This window comes from Pterocles gutturalis, unplaced genomic scaffold (assembly GCF_000699245.1).
Source record: "Pterocles gutturalis isolate BGI_N339 unplaced genomic scaffold, ASM69924v1 scaffold7609, whole genome shotgun sequence".
NCBI lineage: Eukaryota > Metazoa > Chordata > Aves > Pterocliformes > Pteroclidae > Pterocles > Pterocles gutturalis.
In genome coordinates this window covers 4,992-23,921 of record NW_010130522.1, presented here as the reverse complement: position 1 = coordinate 23,921, position 18,930 = coordinate 4,992, and the positions used below count along the sequence as shown (strand labels likewise).

At 38.5% G+C, this 18,930-nt stretch overlaps 1 protein-coding gene across 1 annotated transcript; it reads left to right on the top strand.

The window, feature by feature from the left end:
• Positions 1-928: 928 nt before the first annotated feature.
• LOC104460557 (putative COBW domain-containing protein 7) lies at positions 929-18,354 on the top strand (the record flags this gene model as incomplete). The annotated part of the gene is made up of 8 exons (XM_010080247.1): positions 929-1,021; positions 1,751-1,830; positions 4,468-4,519; positions 6,320-6,388; positions 6,489-6,554; positions 8,474-8,603; positions 9,261-9,307; positions 18,307-18,354. Coding segments are annotated over exons 1-8 (585 nt in total), but the record flags the coding sequence as incomplete, so codon positions are not given.
• Positions 18,355-18,930: the final 576 nt, after the last annotated feature.

The following is an 18,930-nucleotide window of genomic DNA, read 5'->3' as shown; positions in this document are numbered from 1 at the left end:
GACTGTCATGTTAGATTATAAGAATTCTCATTTTTTTCATTACTTTGTTCAAGGAGCAAGGTGAAATATTTAAGTAGCTTTGACAATTTCACTATTCTTTCTTGTTAACTTGTAAATCCAGTTGATGAGTGCTTAGAACAAGAATAAATAACATTATAGAGGGTATAATAAATTCTGTTACTGAGAGCTGTTTCACATTCATTTATTGCTCTTCTAGTGATCCTCAGTAAATAATTTTTCTTAAGTCAGCACATGTCTCTATTACATGAAAAGTTATTTTCTTCAATGGATTTATTGTCATTTAGGGACTTACGTACAAAACAGCAAATATGGATAAACTTGTGAGCAATTCTTATAATCAAACTTATAATGTTCATCAGCTTTTTTGATATAAGAGTTTTAATGTCTAAAGTGTCATTGTAGATCCTGCTGCAAAATTTAGACTATTGTTAATTTGTCCATTCTGTAAATTTATTCAGTATCATTAAGTTAGTATTTCATTAAGTTGAGTTTTATTAGAATAATGTTACTGGCACTTTTTCTCTGTAAGTGGAAGTGAGAATACTCTGGCTCCAAGTTTAATTTAATCAGGATTTTATTCTGATGGGAAATATTGGATGTTTACTTACAGCTAATTTTACAATATCCAAATGTGCCTATCTTTTATTTTTGAAACCTCTCTATTACTTACATTACTTCTATGCAAGCATTATATTTCTTCGTCTAATGTGTGTACTTTTGAGTGCAGCATGAATGACTGAAAGACAAAAGAAGAACAAATACTGCAGACGGTGGAGTTGCAAAGTCACAGTTGTAGCATTTCCCTTTCCTCCTGCTTAGTAAACTTTTGGGAACATGATATGAATTTTTGAAGTTCTGGAATTTTTCCTGTATTATGAGGAATGGGAAAGTTTACCTTTGCCACGGAATGGGGAAGAAAATAATGAAGGATGATCAGGGTTTAGGAAAAGACTTAGATGAAAAAGATTTGCAACAGATTGCTGCAGATGAAATCAAAGAAGTGACAACATGATGATTTTACTGAGAACAAATGGTGATTTTTGAGAAAGCACATCAGGAGTTCCTGGTTCTTTAGTTGCAAGGCAAAGTACAGAAATGGTCAATGAAATGCTTTGGAGGGGGAAAAGAAGCAAACTCTTTGATAAAGTTAAATGACTCATAAATTCCATATGCATAGGTCTGATTGCCTTAGGAAATTAGTGCAAGTATGAGGCCAAGATTTTTGTAACGTGGGGTGGAAAAAAAAAGGTTTCTGTAAAGATTATGATGATATCCAGCATGGGTAACAACTTTGAAGAGGATATTAAACTTCATGCTTTGCATCTTAAATCAGTATCTGTCCGTGTCCATTAGGAAGAGATCCAATATGTGAAGTGTAGTATGCACATCTGTATCATTATCTGGTGTCTGATGCCAGCCAGCATTAAATTTTGGATATTAGATTAAGTGGACCTCAGATTCAGTCCTCAGTGACAACTGTTGTGTTACTAGTAAATACTCTTTAGTGAATGACACACACTGTCTCTCCCGTGATTAAACATTCCAACATTACTGTGTAAATAAACACGCCATTTCCTTGTAGGAGATAGTACCAACCAGCATCCAAAAGTAAGGATGAAGATCGATGGCATTAGTTGTTAGATAGGAAAACAAACATAAGCTTCAGTGAACCAATTTTAAAATAATTACTTAAGTATATACACAATCTAAATATAGCAAAAATTAAAAGCTTGCTTTCTTCCTTCTGTTTAGAGTTGATCTCTCCAATGTCTTGGACCTGCATGCTTTTGACAGTTTATCTGGAATAAGGTATGGTGATAATTTCACTGTCTTTGGCTAGAAATTATGTCCATTGTATAAATATATGCATGAAACAGACAAACTCAAATCCTGGCTTAATTTTCCATCTGAAAAAAGTTTCTGTTAGAAATTCTAGTTTAGTCACTTTTTAAAAATCTGAAACTGATATTTTTTTCTACTTGAAATGCATGCAACAAAAGCTTTTGGCTGTATAAAGTTAAGAGAGCCAAAGTGTGTATGGTTGGTTGTCTTTTTTTCCCCAAATACGAGTTTTGCTTTAATACTGGCAGTAGAGTAGATTTGTACACTCTTGTCTGGTTCTCTTAAAGGATTTCAAGATTTTTCTCACTTCACATCATGATGAACTGGAGGGCTCCTTAGTTTTCACAGGAGACAATTAAGGACTGAGGTTCCGCAATAAACAAAGCCACTGCAAATTCTGTCTGCTGTGTTCCATATTTTTTTTAATGCCAAATGTGTGCTTCAGCATGCTAGATGGGTGGGAAAGTAAAATTGGAGATGAGGGGAGAAGGACTTTCTGTTCACTTCATGTCCTGAAGTTGTTCAGTGAAGAGAGCAAGGAGTACCGAACAATCATAGAGGAAAGGAGGGAATATGCAAACAGGGGCAGTATCAGCTTTATTTTTCTTCCTGGACACACACTGTTCACCTCAGGTAGAGGAATGTAGCCGTTTCTTATTGACAAAAGGGAGAAATTGCAGAAGATTCCTGTAGCAGATGAGATGCACTTGTGAGTTTTCCCAGTGAACTGGTACAGTACTATCCAAAGGATAGTCTGCTTTTCCTGATGCTGCTGCCCTTTCTTTTTATTGACACTGGCTGTTGTCTGATGTATGAAGAGTAGTGTTTCTTTTGAGCTCCTTGAATTTACCAGTCAGATCTGTACCAATGGCAGCATCAGGGAGGTATCAGGATAGGCATCCAAAAGAAGGTTAAGGGAGGAGGAAGGCAAATACATCCTTTATGGGCAATAGATAACTATTAGGTCATAAACCAGATCGTAAACCCATGTCCTGAGTTCTTATGATGAATCAGCTAGCTGAACTGACTCATCCTGGAGCCACACAACAGAGAGAAAGCAGTAAGAAGATGTGAACCAGAAAAGGATCATTCTTGATAATGGCAATTCACAGTTATATCTGATTAGCTGTAATATTAATTGGCAGTTCTGCAAGGTTTACTAAGAAGTGCTGTGCTCTGCAAAACTGAGAAAGTCCTTAAGGAGCTGCCAAACAAAAAAATCTTTATTTCCTTGGTCTAGTCTTCCCTCTTGTCTCGCTTGCAGTTCCTTTAGAGATTCTCAATATTTGGTATTAAAACAGAGGAAACAGTAATATTGCAGCAGTTCAGGACAAATTCTAAAAAGCACCAAGAAAGCTCTAGACGGCTTAAATGAAGTTCCCTTTCTTTTGGTTTTATTTGCACTCTATGCAGTGAAATTGCTTACCTGGTTATCAGTTCATAGACACAGAAATCCCTACATAAAATTTTAGTAAGGATTTCTGCTGGCATAGCAGACAGATACAGCATCTGATTGGTGTGACTGTACTGGTAGAACCTTTTAGGTCTCTACATGCCCTGAAATTATAGGAAACACATCAAGAGTTCTGGATTCGGTGGAATGCAGTATGAGAAGAAGAAAACAAAGCAAAGAAGATGAAAGAAGTATGAGTGTGAAATGTTACTTCAGCAGCAGTCTGTACCTTTTCCCCCACCATTAAAGGCTTCTTAAAATCTAGTCATCAGAGTAGGAGGATATATTTTTATGGGCAATCTTCTCTGAAGTAATAGCTGTTACCACAGTGACTTCTGTGGTGGTATTCTTTTTTTTCTCCATGTTGGACATAAGACAGAGGGAATGTTCTCTGGTACAGAAACAGTGTTTGAAGAAATCTTGTACTGTCTTGATTAAAGACAGATGTGGTTGTGTAATCTAAAGTTGCAGTAAAAATCTATGTTGTCACAGGAAATGATACAGTAAGACCCTGAATCTTAGTTTACAAAACAATTCCCCAAGTTCCTTTATAAAGTAGAGAGGACCAATTTTAAATTAGCAGGCACACTGCACAGTAGAAATGAGCTCTACAGCAGAGTTGAAATGGAAGCTGGGAATGTGGTATTTCACTTAGTGTTACAGTTTTCATTCCCACGAGAAACAGCTTTGTAAAATTTTTCTTCTTACTTTTCAAATAATTCTTCTAAAGTTTTTTTTCAAAAAATCAGCGTCTAATAAATTGAAAAATCTTTGTTATTTATTTCTCCCTTCTTGCTTTAATGGTGTAGTTTGCCTCTTGTTCCTACACAAAGGAGTATCAAGGGTGTCGTACTTCTTGAAGTATAAATATTTAAAATCCAAAATATATTGCCTATCACTTGTGTAATCTAATTGTGTTTATATTTTGAAAAGTTAATGTCTTGCAGAAATTATTAACTAGATCAAACCAATAATTAAACATATCTATTTTGAGATTAAAACTGAATTACCAGTTGAAGCCTATTCTGAGTATATTGTCTGTCTTTGCTATTTTAGTTTTGCTCTGAAACACTGAAGCCTATTTAAATTTTGAAATAATGACATTTTGTCCATCCTTCTCAAATGCAGCATTTAACGTTACTTATTTTCAGTTTGCAGAAAAAGCTTGAACATGTAAAGACAACACGTGCACATCTAGATAAGGTAATACCAAAACTACCACTTCAATCTTTTTGCAACAACAAGGTTGTTCAGGGTAATTACAAGCATTGCATGCTAATCATGTTTCCTTTTCAGAAGGTTTCCATTGGGGAGTAACATGATTTAAGATCTTTGGAAGATTACATTGAATACATACAGGAATGTGCTTTGTTGTAGATAGAATCTAAATGGATATAGTAAGTCTTTATTTCAAAAATAGCTTTTAGACTTCCACTGCTCCAGACAGTCACCTTGATTCACTTGGAGAGTGTTACTGAAACAGACAAATAGCACTACTCTTTTTAATACTTGCAAAATCAAGTCCTAAGTTTGTAGCCTATCTTTATCCTGTAGGTTTTCTGCCCAAATGTTGTCTGTGTATGTAGATATCAGGGAGATGTTATTGATGATTTTGCATTCTTTAAAGCTGTAATAAAACTTCACTGAGTAGTTAAGCACGTGTAGATTGCTATTCTTTGAGTGCTTTGTGTTGGTTTCACAAGAAATAATAAAAGTTTAAATTGTAACAGTGGCGTAGATTCTGTCCTATAAACTAGGTAGCAATCGTGTAAGCGTGTATGCTAAAAAAAAAAAAAACACTTCTGTTGATATTATTTTTAGTATGTCAAATTAAATTCTAAAATGTGTTCCTCATCCCCTGCTCCCCTGATACTCAACCCAATGTTTGTTTATATCAGGGCAGGATCTTTTCTCACCCTCCGTGCAATAAAATGATGCTGGTGTAATGCAACTGCAAATAGCATTTCTGCCTTTGTGGCTTTTATTTGAGCAAATACAGTACTTTGTGAACAGCATATCTAATTTCAAAGGTGAATTTAAGGAAAAAGAGTCCGGTCCATCATCCCTACAGAATATAAACAGTTCTTTGCAAATTGCTACTTTTAAGCAACTGTCTTACAGTTGTACAGGTTTTACTAGAAAGGCTCCCTTTTAAATTTATTTTTTTTGTTTGTTTGATTTCCAAGTGTTGTGATCACAATATCTTTTTCTGTTTAGACCCTCCTTGAAAGCAGAACAATCTTAAGTCAGGAATTACGGAATTTATTGCCAGGCAACAAAAACTTAGAATTGCTGATTTCAGTACTGAAAAAAATCCAAACCAGTGACACAAACACTTAGATGAACAGTTCTCCTTCTCTCCCCCAACTTTCTCTGTTTTTTTCAGTGGGTTACACTTAGTCTGTCCAAGTTCTTCCAGCAAGGCCACGTGTGGCATAGGAAATGGGGGTGCTTTTGTAATGACTTTCTGATCCTCATCACTGCTCTGTTCCTTAGGTTCTTTCCCTGTCATTCACGCAGGGTCCCCAGTACCCATGGAGTGCCCCTGCTCTGTGGGTAAACAAGCAGCTCCAGTCTCTCAGGGGTGTATGTCCCACTTTGGCACAGCATGGCATGCCTTCTCCAACCTGACAGACATGAGAGGCATGGCACAGCATGGCATGCCTTCTCCGACACAAGCCTACTAGCCTATAAGAATTAAAATTATTAGCCTTTCTTTGAGAACAAGCATCAGCAACAGCAAAGAATTAGCTGTAAAAACTGATGGCATTAAACTGTTCCAAGTATTGCACATGCCCCTTAAGTGCACACCCAAACAGAACTGAAAAGTGTAGCATAACACTTCAAATCAGAGCAGAACAGAAAAGTATTATTTTTTTTAATTTGATGTGGGTATATAGTTGCTTTTTTATGAGGCCAAGTTATATAGAACACCTTTTGAAATTAATGTAATGAAATGTTTTTTTCAGTTTGGTAATAATAAGTGCGTCTTTCCATTTGCAGGGTATAATTACAGTAACATTTGAAGTTCCAGGAAATATAAAAGAAGAAAACTTACATCTCTTTATTCAAGTAAGTAATACATCACTATCAACTGAAAAATCATTGTAGCTTTTTTACAGAAAATCATCCCATGCTATTCTGTTTATGAAAACATTTTTCCTTTTCACAGAATCTTCTGTGGGAGAAGAATGTGAAAGATAAGACTGGGCGGACCATGGATGTCATAAGACTGAAGGTTAGTCAGTAATTACCAGCTTCTTTGTTTCGTGCTTTTCCTGTTTTACACCTGAAAAACTGGAGTGTGCTGTAGCACCTATCAAAGGTGCTACTGTTCACTGTAGCAGAGCAGCCAAGATGGGGGATAGCAATTTGTCATTGTTCTGTATAGAGACAGTTTGTTACCCGCTGGCTGGTGGAACAACTCAAAAGGAGATAGCTGGCAGAGAAGCAAACATTTGTCCTACTGGTTTTGAATTGAGAGGGAAGATGTAGAGTCCCAGACATCAGTGGCAGAGTTAATAATTAGGACACAGTTAAACCACTTTTTTGTTTTTCATCTCCATTGCTTTGAAAGGTTCCATCTGTCTCACATAATGTCTGCTTATCTAGAGATTGGATACTGTGGATTGGATAATATATTTTACTACCCATAATTATAATTTTTGCCATAATATGCAGAAGTTGAATGTGGCATAACATAGCAGCACAAGACCAGTTGTGGTCTACACTTAAAACTTTTTACCCTATTGTCTGACTGTAGTTTTGAAGATGCAGCCTCTAAGTATTCATTCTCATGGGCACTTCATATGTTTTGAGAGGAGTATAGGTGACAATTTTGGATATATTTTCATTTCCTCATACCAAGCAGCCAAGTAAATAATTCAAAAATGAGAATTAAGTCTGTCATTTGGTAGGCTGTAAGAAATACAAGAAAATATGCTCTGGTTTGTTTTCTGAGAACACTTGTGTGCCATGGATAGTAACAATTATTTTCATTTCATTGGAAAAAAGGTTATATACTTCCTCTTTGAGCAACAAAATGAGAATATCCTTGCCTTCCCCTTCCTGACAAATAGAAGAAAATAGCCACTGATAGCTGTCTGAAAACAGTATTGCTATGCACAAGTATATTTTTGTTGAACTGAGCATTAGAATCAAATAATTCTTTAGGAGATCTGAGGCCTGTGATAAGCTGCGTGCTGGCCCTCAGTCACAGACAAATACACAAAAGCAAATGAACCCCAGGTAATTATTGTTGCGGATGAAATCTCTCACACTGCTGCAATTTAGCAGTAATTTAAGCTTTATTGGGAGGGGTGTGAGGCAAAGCAAGGGTTGTGTGAAATAGCAACTTAATTACAGATTTGAATGAGAATGGGCTCCAAAGTTTGTTGCTTTTATGTTTATATCTTACCTTCAGTCACGATTCTTTTGTCAGTGATAGTCACAGAATTCCAACTAATAAGTCAAATGCAGACCTTTTTTAATTAAATATCTTTACCTTTTTTTTTCCTTTAGGGAAGTATAAGACATGTTTTACAGGATGTGTTCTACTAAAATATTCTATGAAGTTTTACATGAAGTGATTAAAACTTTTAATGCAACTTTTGCTATGTGGGTTAATGGGCTCACTCTGACAGTAGTGCCTTCTAGTTCTGTTGCTAGTCATTTTACTTCACAAATGTTTCTTCTTTCTCCAGTATTCAAAGACTCTGTCTCAGAATAGTGAATGTGCTGCGCATGAGACCTTCAGGAGAATAATCTGAAATCAAACGTTTTTGCTCATGTTACGTAATCTCTGCTGGCAATTAATCTTTCATGGATGTGTAAATCCTACCCTATATATGTAATCAAAGTGGCAAAGTAGCTGATGACATTTTATTTTTCCTTGAACATGCTAGATATTGACCAAATGAGGAACAGAAGGCAGAATATGACAAAGTGTAATTACTAGTCTTTAACAAAATAAGGAGATGTGAGAACAGATATTATGAACAGAAGTGGTCATACTACATGGTTATTTTGACTAACTGGTGCATAGTTGCCAGAAATATTTTTCTGTGCTTGGCCTGGTTTCAAAGTTTTCTCCCCCCTCTTATATATTTCCTTTTTAAAGGTTTGTTTATCTATCCTAACAGTTATTTTTCTGATAAGGGACTGGTATCTATTCAAGGCAAATCTCATCAGGTGATAGTCCAAGCTGTCCATGAACTCTATGATCTGGAAGAGACTGCAGTAGCCTGGAAAGAAGACGAAAAGAGAACAAACAGACTGGTCCTAATAGGTGAGAGGAAATTACCTATCTCCTCGTTTGGCTTTTCAGAAGCTGTTATTTCAGCATGCGGTCCTGTAACTTGTCCAGGGAAAAGTGACCAGCCTAAATTGGCCAGAATAATAGCAGTGAGTATGTTCAGCATAACTTTCAAAGGTTTATCCATCAAAACCTCCCAACTGAGAGGAATCTACACTATCTCTTTCAGTGACATTAAAATAAGAGAAAAGAAATTACTAAGTATTCATAAATAATGTTGGTGTATGTAATGTTTTCTTTTAACACAGAATTAGAAATATGGTGATGGGAATGAATGATTAAATATTCAGTAACTGTAAGGAAGGTGATTATAGCCATTAAAATGTATAAAATCTGTTTTGCTTCTGAAATGCTTGTAATGCTGAGGTTGTACATTTCTGTTTCCTACTTGTTACTCTCTGCTTTGCAGAGTGTTTTTATGACCAAAACGCCCCCAATTTTTCCTCCTTTCCTTTACTTGTAGAGCTTGAAGTCTGTTGTTGCTTGTAAAATTGAAATTTATTTTGTTACCTGCAGCTTAATTGTGACAGTGCTCTGTTTTCACTTGTTTGTGCTGAGAAAGTTGCTACTTGAGTTCATTTTTTGTAATAAGCTGTAAAATACAATTAGCTAATTTATTTCTCTTTACAGGCAGGAACTTGGATAAGGAGACCGTCAAAGAAGTATTCATAGCCACTGTGAGAGGGGAACAAGGAAACAGTTGACATCAAACTACAAAAAAAGATGACACGTCTGTGCTTAACCCTGCAAGCTTTTTGTGACAGAAAAGAGTGAATGACATGCAGTATAGTAATTCCTTTTTCCTCTTCCAGTTTACACGACAGTTAAACCCTGAAAGTCGTCCTAAGAATCCTAGCTGACCTACTGTTTGAAGATTAGCTTTTAGGGTCTAGAATCAAACACAAAGAATTCTACCATTTTGGATTTGGCTAAGTTATGTCAGTAACATCATTTACCTGTGCAGAAATGCAGATAGGGAAAATGCTGTCCATGAAGTATTACAGTAGGAATATGGTAAAAGTGTTTGAAGCCTAGTGCTTTCTCCAGCTAACTCTCTTTTACTGCTGGAAATGAAGCAACAGTGATTATTGCCAACAATGAACAGTGAAAAGCATTTAGTGTTTCCTATTAAAGTGTCTTTCACCTCTTTCCACTTGTTTTGTGATTTTTGAACGTATACAGCCATCCCAGCTACTTCTAAACCTGTTGTATAAATAAAACTAAAACTACATAGATAGCAGAGACTGAAGACCACGTGGAATATATACTATCTACATAATAGCTACAAATGCAGTGTTTATTCACATAGCTGAAGTGTTGAAAGATGTAGTTGACCTCGTATTTCTTCTAGGCCATGACCTGGCCAGTTCATGATGTGGGGGACCTGGTGGAGCACATTTTCACTGTGTTGTCTAGACTGCCCTGCATGATTTGTTATGGGGTTCTCTGATACTGTGTTTGGGTGCTGTCTTGAAAACTTAGTTGGAAACTTTTGTCTCTGTGCTCATTACTTTTACAATTTAGAGTTGAACTTCTTGCCCTGTACCTTCTCCAGCAGTCAGAGTTCACCTCTTAGCTTTAGAGGGATACGTTGACTACAGCTGGGTGAATGTGAAATGAGTGAATGCAAGAAGATAAAGTGGAATTAAAAATGTTTCAAAACATAATTCTTGGACATGCAGCATATATTCTGAAGCATGGACTCTTAGCTACAGTGCTATGTGGATGTTGCTGATGTGTCTGGATAAGTAGAAATTTTTTTTCCATACTAGTGGTGTGTTACTTGTCATATACCTAACATTTGCTTTAAGATAAAGGGTGTATCAAGCTAAACAAAAAGAAAAAAAGAAATGAGGCCATTCTGTTATCAGAAGTCTTAAAAAATTTCTTTTTGCTTCTGCTAAAAAAAATCAGTAGAAGTTTGTTTCCAAATTGCTGAGGAAGGAGACATTGTTAATCTTACACTGCCAGGAGCTGCTGTCTCATTTGATTAATACATGAAGTTGTGTGTCAGCTATGATAGAGCTCTTCAGTCTCCCAGTGGATACATTAGTAGACATAACTTCATTCCTCACATTGTAAGTAGTTTTAGATATCTTGAAGTTTCCAGAAATTAATTATTTCTGTAAACTAAAGCAAGGTAAAAAGAGAGTGTTTCTTTCTGTTTAGCAGACCATTGGTGGTATTTGCGTGAGATGGATATATTGTTGAGTGATATTGTCACAGTTTCCCTTATCATTTACATCTCTTTATTTTGAAAACTAATACATATTCTCACACTGATACATATTTTGGATTGCATAAATGACAGTCCTTCATGAAAATTAGTCAAATATTTGATTGCCATCCCTGTGATGGATTGAGTTATAACATCATGTAAATGTAAAATTGTGGATAACTTTGTTGCTGCTTATACTTCCATTCTTCATAGACAAAGTGATCAAATACCCTTTATCTCGTAAAAGCCTCATGTAATTGAACTCTATCTTTAGAAATAGTAGTCTCTGAAGTGCCCAACTCATTACATTTTCCATTTGAAAAAAATGTTCAGAGATTTAGTAAGAGGAGCTCCAACAAGAGGAGCTCCAGCAATGAGTCATAAAGGAACAAACCATGGATGTCTTAGACACTTACTGTCATATTTTAGATGCTTATTTTTTATGTTTGCTCCCCAATGGCATACTCCATAATTCCCATGGCAGCTGTCCATATACTGGGGGTTTTTTTTGCTGCTGTTAATGGGGCATCTCTGCAGCTTGGAATCTTCTGTATAGCTTGTCATGCTATGACTCCTTCCTCTGTATCAGCTTTCTTCCCTAGGCGAGGCAGAGAAGGAGTTTCTTTCCTAGCGCCAAATTGCAATGTTTTGATCGCCGCTGTGCCCTCATGAACATTAGGCATCTACAGAAATCACCTTCCCAAACCAGCACTTTCTTTGCTGTATTCTACTTTCCACATTTTTAGTAGGCTCTGTTAAACTCAAAAATAAACAACAGAAATTATCTTCCTCATTACAGTAACCATCATGCCATTTGTTTATATCATCTGTTGTGTTTAATTTTCAGGAATGACTGAGGGAGATGGATAAGGTTTAATTTTTCTGTTTTATGTCCTTTAAAATTTAAGCAGTTCTGAATTTGCTAGATTGTTGCTAGATTTTCAATAGATTTTTACTCTCTAATCCTGAAGTATAATGACCTCCTTTCGTGCCTTCCTGCTGCACTGGGGCAGTGGCAGGGGGGGTGGTCATCCATGTCACATCCTGTCCCCTGTGGAGGACATGGCTGGAGGGGACAGCATGGGTAAGGCTGGGGTCCCAGCCGTCTGCTGTCCCCGTGCGCTGCTGTGCTCCTTCACCGCCCTCGTCAGCCTGGCTGCCCTGCAGCATCCGCACCTCCACCCATGACACTTCCCCTGCTACCAGGAGTGCCACCCTGAGCAGTGTCCATAGTTTCTTCCTCCTTCTTCTCAGATGCACTTGAGCAATATTTTTCTTATGTTTTCTACCACGCTTTGCTCTTCCTTCACTGCTCTGCAGCTCCACCTTGCCTCCCAATTTGCTAGGTGCATTTACAAATGTTAGATACCATGCACTTGTTCTCTTTGTTTTACACTTAAGCCTAGTTTTATCCAGGTCCGGGTCTGCAGTGTTTTAACTGACCATGGGTGAATCGTTATGGGCTCTCCAGTGCTCACTCAGCCTGTACCCCATCTCTTATCACAGGAGTACTCCTGTACTCCTCTACACTACATCCTTGTCTCCTCAAGGCCACTGATAACATTATCAGGCATCTGTTTCTCTACACTGCATCATTACGTTACAGCCATAAATATCTCATTTTGCATGGAATGGCAGCTTGTTACTGCTAGCTCTGAAAAGCTATGGCTGTAGCATATAAGGATAAAAATGTAAAACAAATTAGCAACAGAGGGTTAGAGAAACTGCTGTCCCAAATAATACCAAGCTGGGTGCAGGGCAAGAAAAGATCAGCCAGAGCAGGCGCGACGCCCTGCACACTCAGTACAAAGCTTATGGTAGTGGCAGTGGCAGTGGCAGTGCCATACTGGAGGATGACAAGGTTACACTCCCATCCCCATGCCCTGCATCTGGTCCTTCCATTCCTCCAGCCATGGACATGTGGTGGGCAAGTGGACAAAAGAGTAAGCCCAAGTCTGGTTAGGGCCAGCAGCTTCTCAGAGGTGTCAGGGCTCCAGCGCAGCTTGGTCTGAGTCCTGCGTTCACGGACATCCATGGAAATTTTGGGAGAAGCACTGAGCTGTGACAGATCAAGCATCAAGCAGACTATGAAATGTCTTGCTTGTTAAGAATCACAGAATGACAGAATGTTAGAGATTAGAAGGGACCTCCGAGTCCAATAGCCCTGCTGGAGCAGGAACACCTAGATAGATCACACAGGAACGCATCCAGGCGGGCTTTGAATGTCTCCAGAGAAGGAGACTCCACAACCTCTCTGGGCAGCCTGTTCCAGTGCTCTGTCACCCTCACCGTGAAGAAGTTTTTTCTCATATTCAAGTGGAACCTCCTATGTTCCAGCTTGAACCCATTGCCCCTTGTCCTATCACTGGATGTCACAGAGAAGAGCCTGGCTCCATCCTCCTGACACTCACCCTTTACATATTTATAAACATTGATTAGGTCACCCCTCAGTCTCCTCTTTTCCAGGCTAAAGAGACCCAGCTCCCTCAGCCTTTCCTCATAAGGGAGATGCTCCATTCCCTTCATCATCTTTGTGGCTCTGCGCTGGACTCTCTCCAGCAGTTCCCTGTCCCTCTTGAACTGAGGGGCCCAGAACTGGACACAATATTCCAGATGCGGTCTCACCAGGGCAGAGTAGAGGGGGAGGAGAACCTCTCTCGACCTACTGACCACCCCCCTTCTGATACACCCCAGGATGCCATTGGCCTTCTTGGCCACGAGGGCACAGTGCTGGCTCATGGTCATCCTGCTGTCCACCAGGACCCCCAGGTCCCTCTCCCCTACACTACTCTCCAACAGGTCAGTACCCAAATTATACTGGTACCTGTAAGATATGAGTAAAAGACTTGTCACTTGCATTTACTCACAAATATTGTTCTAAAATAGAGATGAATGCTTCCAATCTTCAAGCACAGTGGAAAGTCCCAGTGAACTTACTGTCCTTGCTCAAGTAGTCTGAAGTATCTACTAGTTTCATGTGGTCGTCTTAACAGGATTTCAATCACATCTATAAGCACAGTTAGCTTGTTTGAAACTTCTTCTTAACAGGAATGAGCAGCTAATAATGATTTTTATACTCTTAAAATTACTAAGATATTGGTATTTTCATTTCATTTCAGCTAAATTTAATTTTCAGATAAATGCAATGGGAAAGACTATATTTCTCTGTGTTTTGCCCAGAGCAGAAATTTGTTTTAATTCACAAGAGGTTACTCAGATTCACAGCATTGAATCTTTTCTTATGGAGAAAGTTTTTTAAGAAACCAACACTACAATTAGCTGCTAACAATGTATAACAACGTCATACCATTATGATGGGGTGAAGGGACCTGGTTGTTGTACAGCTAAATCCCCTGAGCGACAGCAGGGCAGGGCAGAGCAGCCCATGGGTGGAAAGGCTGGCCTCCTGCACCAGCCAGTCTCCAGGCTGGTCCTTCATCCCCATTGTCTCTCACCACATTTTCTCAGGATGCACTGACACAATCACTTTGGAAAAAAAAAGTAATGTTGTGAATAGTTACTGCTCCTCTCCTGGAGATGCCCGTATTCCCTGCAGAAGGGCTCCAGCCAGTGCTGCCTAAATCCTTCCAGTGCCAGGTCAAACCCGTTAGGTCAGGTCGTCCTGAACATCAGGCTGGTTTAACACTGCACTGGGGAAAATCATGTTTGCATTGACTGATATGAGCGTTAACTTTAGCTGATGAACAGTAATGCATGGCTGGAAAAGATAATATTTTCAACCATGCCAGTTGAAAGGGGTGGTCTACACTACTATAGCTTAATTTACTATAATGGCACAACGTGGCATTGTTACCAGGTGCCAGTTTTAAAACCAGCTTCTCTTCTGGAGCCTCTCTTTGTCTGAACAGAACACAAAACATGCTTTGGAAAACTGCTCAATTTGATGAAGAAATCAGAAATTTTGCCCCTTGAGAAAGTGGATATTGCTGGTTTCTGGTTTGTTTTTTGTTGTTGTTGTTGTTATGTTTTGTTTTGTTTTTCTGCTAGGAACTAAGATGAATTCACAGCTTTAGAAGTAACCTTTAGCTATCAGAATCACTCAAAATCTTGTGCTTTTAATATTTAGTTTGCTCTTCCCTTCTAATGCTATGCTCCCCCCCCCTTCCCTGCACGTTTTGTCAGTTATTTTAATCACCTGTGTGAAAAACTAGTACTCAGAGGCAGTTGTCATTTCTGCCTCCAGCATTTTCTTCTGTCCTTGCTCCTGTTTTATAAGCAATGACTGCCCACATTCATTGCTAATTCTGAAGTATTTCTGGAGTTTATAGATTGAAGTCCTTGAGGTTTCAAACTTCATTTCACTTACACATTTCTGTATTTTGCTCTATGATATTTTCTAGAAAAGTCACATATGTTATACAGTACGTTTTAAAACTGAGTGTCGATATTCATGAGTTCCTTATTTTAGCTGCTGTCCAACTGATTAGCTTACAGGGCTGAGGAATGAAGAGCTCATATATGACAGCAGACTTTGGGGAGGGGGGAAAACTGAGTTTAAAAACTATAAAAATATCAATTTTTACTTTCAGTTTTATTAGGAAACTGTTCTTCAGAAATCCAAGTGTGAGGCAAATCTGTTTGTGTTAATTTGCTCTGCTTTGCTAAGAATTAACTTTACTTTCCTAGTTTATAAATTGCTCCATGTGCTGGCTTCCCTCTGCTAGGAACACCTTTTTTCTGCAGAACGCAAGTACAGAAGATTGTAGCTTTGTGGCTGACTCTTCCTGTTGCCAAAGCTTTGCCTACCTTACAAAAAACTCTTCTTCTACAGTTTTTTTTCTTCAAAAAGCCTTTCTTCTATGGATACCTTTTGTGGCAGTTCCTTCCCTAATACAAAGAAAGGCTAGCTAGGTGAAATAAAGTCCCATTTCCTCTAGAAATTTTGGTATCAACAATTTTCAGTTTCTTGTTTTTTGAAAAACTCTGATGCCTTCCTTACACTGATACAGCTGCCATCAATGTATTAGGGGGTTACCTGAACAAAGGCTGTGCTGATATGACATTAAAACTGTACTTTCCAGAATGATTCAGTCATAATCATAGTATCATAGAGTGGTTTGGATTGGACTTTTAAAGGTCATCTAGTCCAAAATCCCCTGCAGTGAGCAGGGACACTTTCATCTAGATCTGGTTGCTCATAAATAATAGCCTGAATAAACCTTCTTAATCATAATATTTTTATTTGCTTCTTTGTAAAAATTCTGCTGCTTGTTCCTGAAAACATCCCCATGGGATCAACATCTGCCTTAGAGGAATTGCAGGAAGGTGAGTAAAGATCAAAACTGAATCAGTTTCTGGACTTCTGGTTTGCAAAGAAGAGAAAGCCCAGTATCACAGGTGGTAACTCTTCAAAGTTAGGACTATAAAGCAGCATGCTGCTTGGGCTGAAACAAATAATTTACAGCCCAGTAAGTGAATTATACTCAATGAAGAACTCTGCTGTTGTCTCCAGGGGGAATAGAATTTGTTTCCAAATGGGGATTTATTGCAGCTCCTCCCTTAACACAGGATTCTTTGCCTGCCTTCTAGTTACTGAGCTGCTCACAGGAACGGAAACCTCACAGAAAATGCGTATTTGCTGTCATCTAGTGGCAACATTTATGTTATGTTATGGCAACTGTGCTTAGCTCTGGAACAATGCCGTTTTAGTTCTTTCCTAGGAAAGTCTTTATCTGATTTTCGTTTTATGCTCTTTTCCAGGCAGTAAGGGAGAGGATTTATAAAGAATAAAAAGCTATCTCCTTTTACTGATGGTTCAGTCTAAAATCATAGTGAGATTTTTTTTTTTGACAAATGCTTTCCACTTTCTTCTAAAACTAAGAGAATTCTGACTTCATTTTTTCAATGAAGGACTTTTTGCTGACATTGTTGCAAGACTGAATGACGACATCAAAGGTGCCTGAGAAGATAAGCTTTAGCTTTCCACCCCCACCACCACAAGAAGAGGGATAACTTCAATCATCTTCAAATACAGGGAGAGAGAATTATGTTTATAGTTCTTTTTTTCCCCTGCAGGTATTCTTGGTGCTAGAGGACAGGCAGTGATGCACAAAATCTTCTGGTATCATTCAAATCTGTAAAATATCATGCATGATGTGCTGAGTTACAGCTCCTGTTGCTCGCTTTAGCTCTGTAGATATCAATACAGCTGCATCAATTTGTACTCTTTGAAGAACTGTCAAATAAGGCTCCCCTCCTTCGAATCGTTTGAAGGCAATTATGCTGATGGCTGTTAGGTGGCACATGCTCTGGGCAGGACTGTCCAATAATGCAGCAGAAAAACAGGAAACCCATGAATGTTAAACTTGGGGTGCATTTTGCCCAAGGTTTTGTCTGCAGGAAAGGATGCATACAGCACCACTGGGAAAGGGTAGGATGGATGAGAAATGAGGCTATGCCATGATATACCCTTGATTAAGAGATAACACTAAGAAAAAGTGATGTGAGGTCCACAAAGACCTACTTCCAATTTTATGGGAACCTCTTTTTAACTATCTGTGTTATAACAACATGAATTTTAAAGGAGAAAGTTAAATTGCCGTATGTTTTCAAGTATGATGTTTTCAAGTATGCTTCCAGCCCTTTCCACTTGAATGTGATCTTAGGACTGGCTGAAGGACAAGCTTGTAAACTTTGGAACAAGATTGCCCCAGAAGAATTATTTTGTGTTAAGTCAGGGATAGCTTCAATACAGGAGAAAAGCTAAAGGTCCAGAAACCCCAGGAAACTGCCACTTCGGTAGGGTGTTTGCTGCTAATCATGTGGCCGTGGGGGTGGCTGGAAGGGAGATGGCATCATTGACAGAATCTGATTCAAAGTAAAATCTGACAGACAAAGGCCAGCAAGAGCAAGTCAAACCAGCACCCTCGGTAGAAGTGGTAGGTAGAAACAGCCCTCCATTTCTGTGCAAGGGGAGCCTCCTGAGAAAAAAGAACTTGTAATTCTAGAGCAAAGAAATAAAGCAGCATGTTACTTCTCTAAAACCAATAGGGTCTAAATAAGACAGACTTATTCAAGCCAGATCCACAACAGATTAATTTCTGCAGCAGCAGGCTCCAAAGACCTCAACCCAGACGTGGACTGCAGGTATAAATAAAAATACATTAACTCAGTGTCTCTGGCAATCTTAAGGAAATGCCCTACTTAACAGCTGCAGTTGATACTTTATTTTATTTTATTTATTTCTATTGCAACTGCCAAGTATATCTACACTCTTTTTCCAGAGTGGATGAAACTTCTGTTCCACTTACACTTTCACAGAGTCTAAATAAGAAAATCTGATGTTATCCTCAATTTATCTGAGGCCAGACGAAAAGTCAAGCAAGACCAGAAGCAGGAAACACACCAAAACTGAAAGGCTAGTTTGTCTGACTATAAGTGCCCAAAGACATACATCCAAACGGATATCCCTGATTAAGCACCCTTCCTGGCTTGCAGGTTGTGAGAACTGAGAGTGAACTTCTCAGCGACAAGCCAGAGGATATGGTAAGTTATGGAAGGGAAAAATGACCAGACTTTTCCTGTCGGAAAAAAGAGCAGACTTTAAGATCGAGCAGACGTGCCCACAGAAGGAGGCGCTGCTCGACCGCTTTCCATATTGCTGGTGGCACCTGCAATCCTCGGCAGCAGGTCAGAACTCAAACGCAGATGCCTTGAGGCATCTTGAAATTACACCTTTGACTCATTTTGTCTGATTTTTTTCTGGATCTTAAAGTCAATGGTTCCTTCTGGACCATTTTTATAATTTTAAAGTACTGCCTAATTTATGTCTATCTAGCCTCACTGGTGGCCAAAGGAACAACTAGAGCAACTTGAATATGGAGAGGTTGTTTAGCAGACACAGTATACTGCTGTGAAGATTTTTTTCTTCTTTTCATCAGCTATACTCAGAAGATAAGTTTCCTGTCAAAATCAATTTGTCAGCTAGAATTTAGAGTATCTATGCTGAAAAATCACTTGATCCTTGACTTGAGAGAGAGAGGAACTCTTAAAAAGAGAAAAATCCCAAGTGCTTTGTCCAGTAGTATCCCCCCAAATGCCAGGGCCATAAACAGCAGTCAG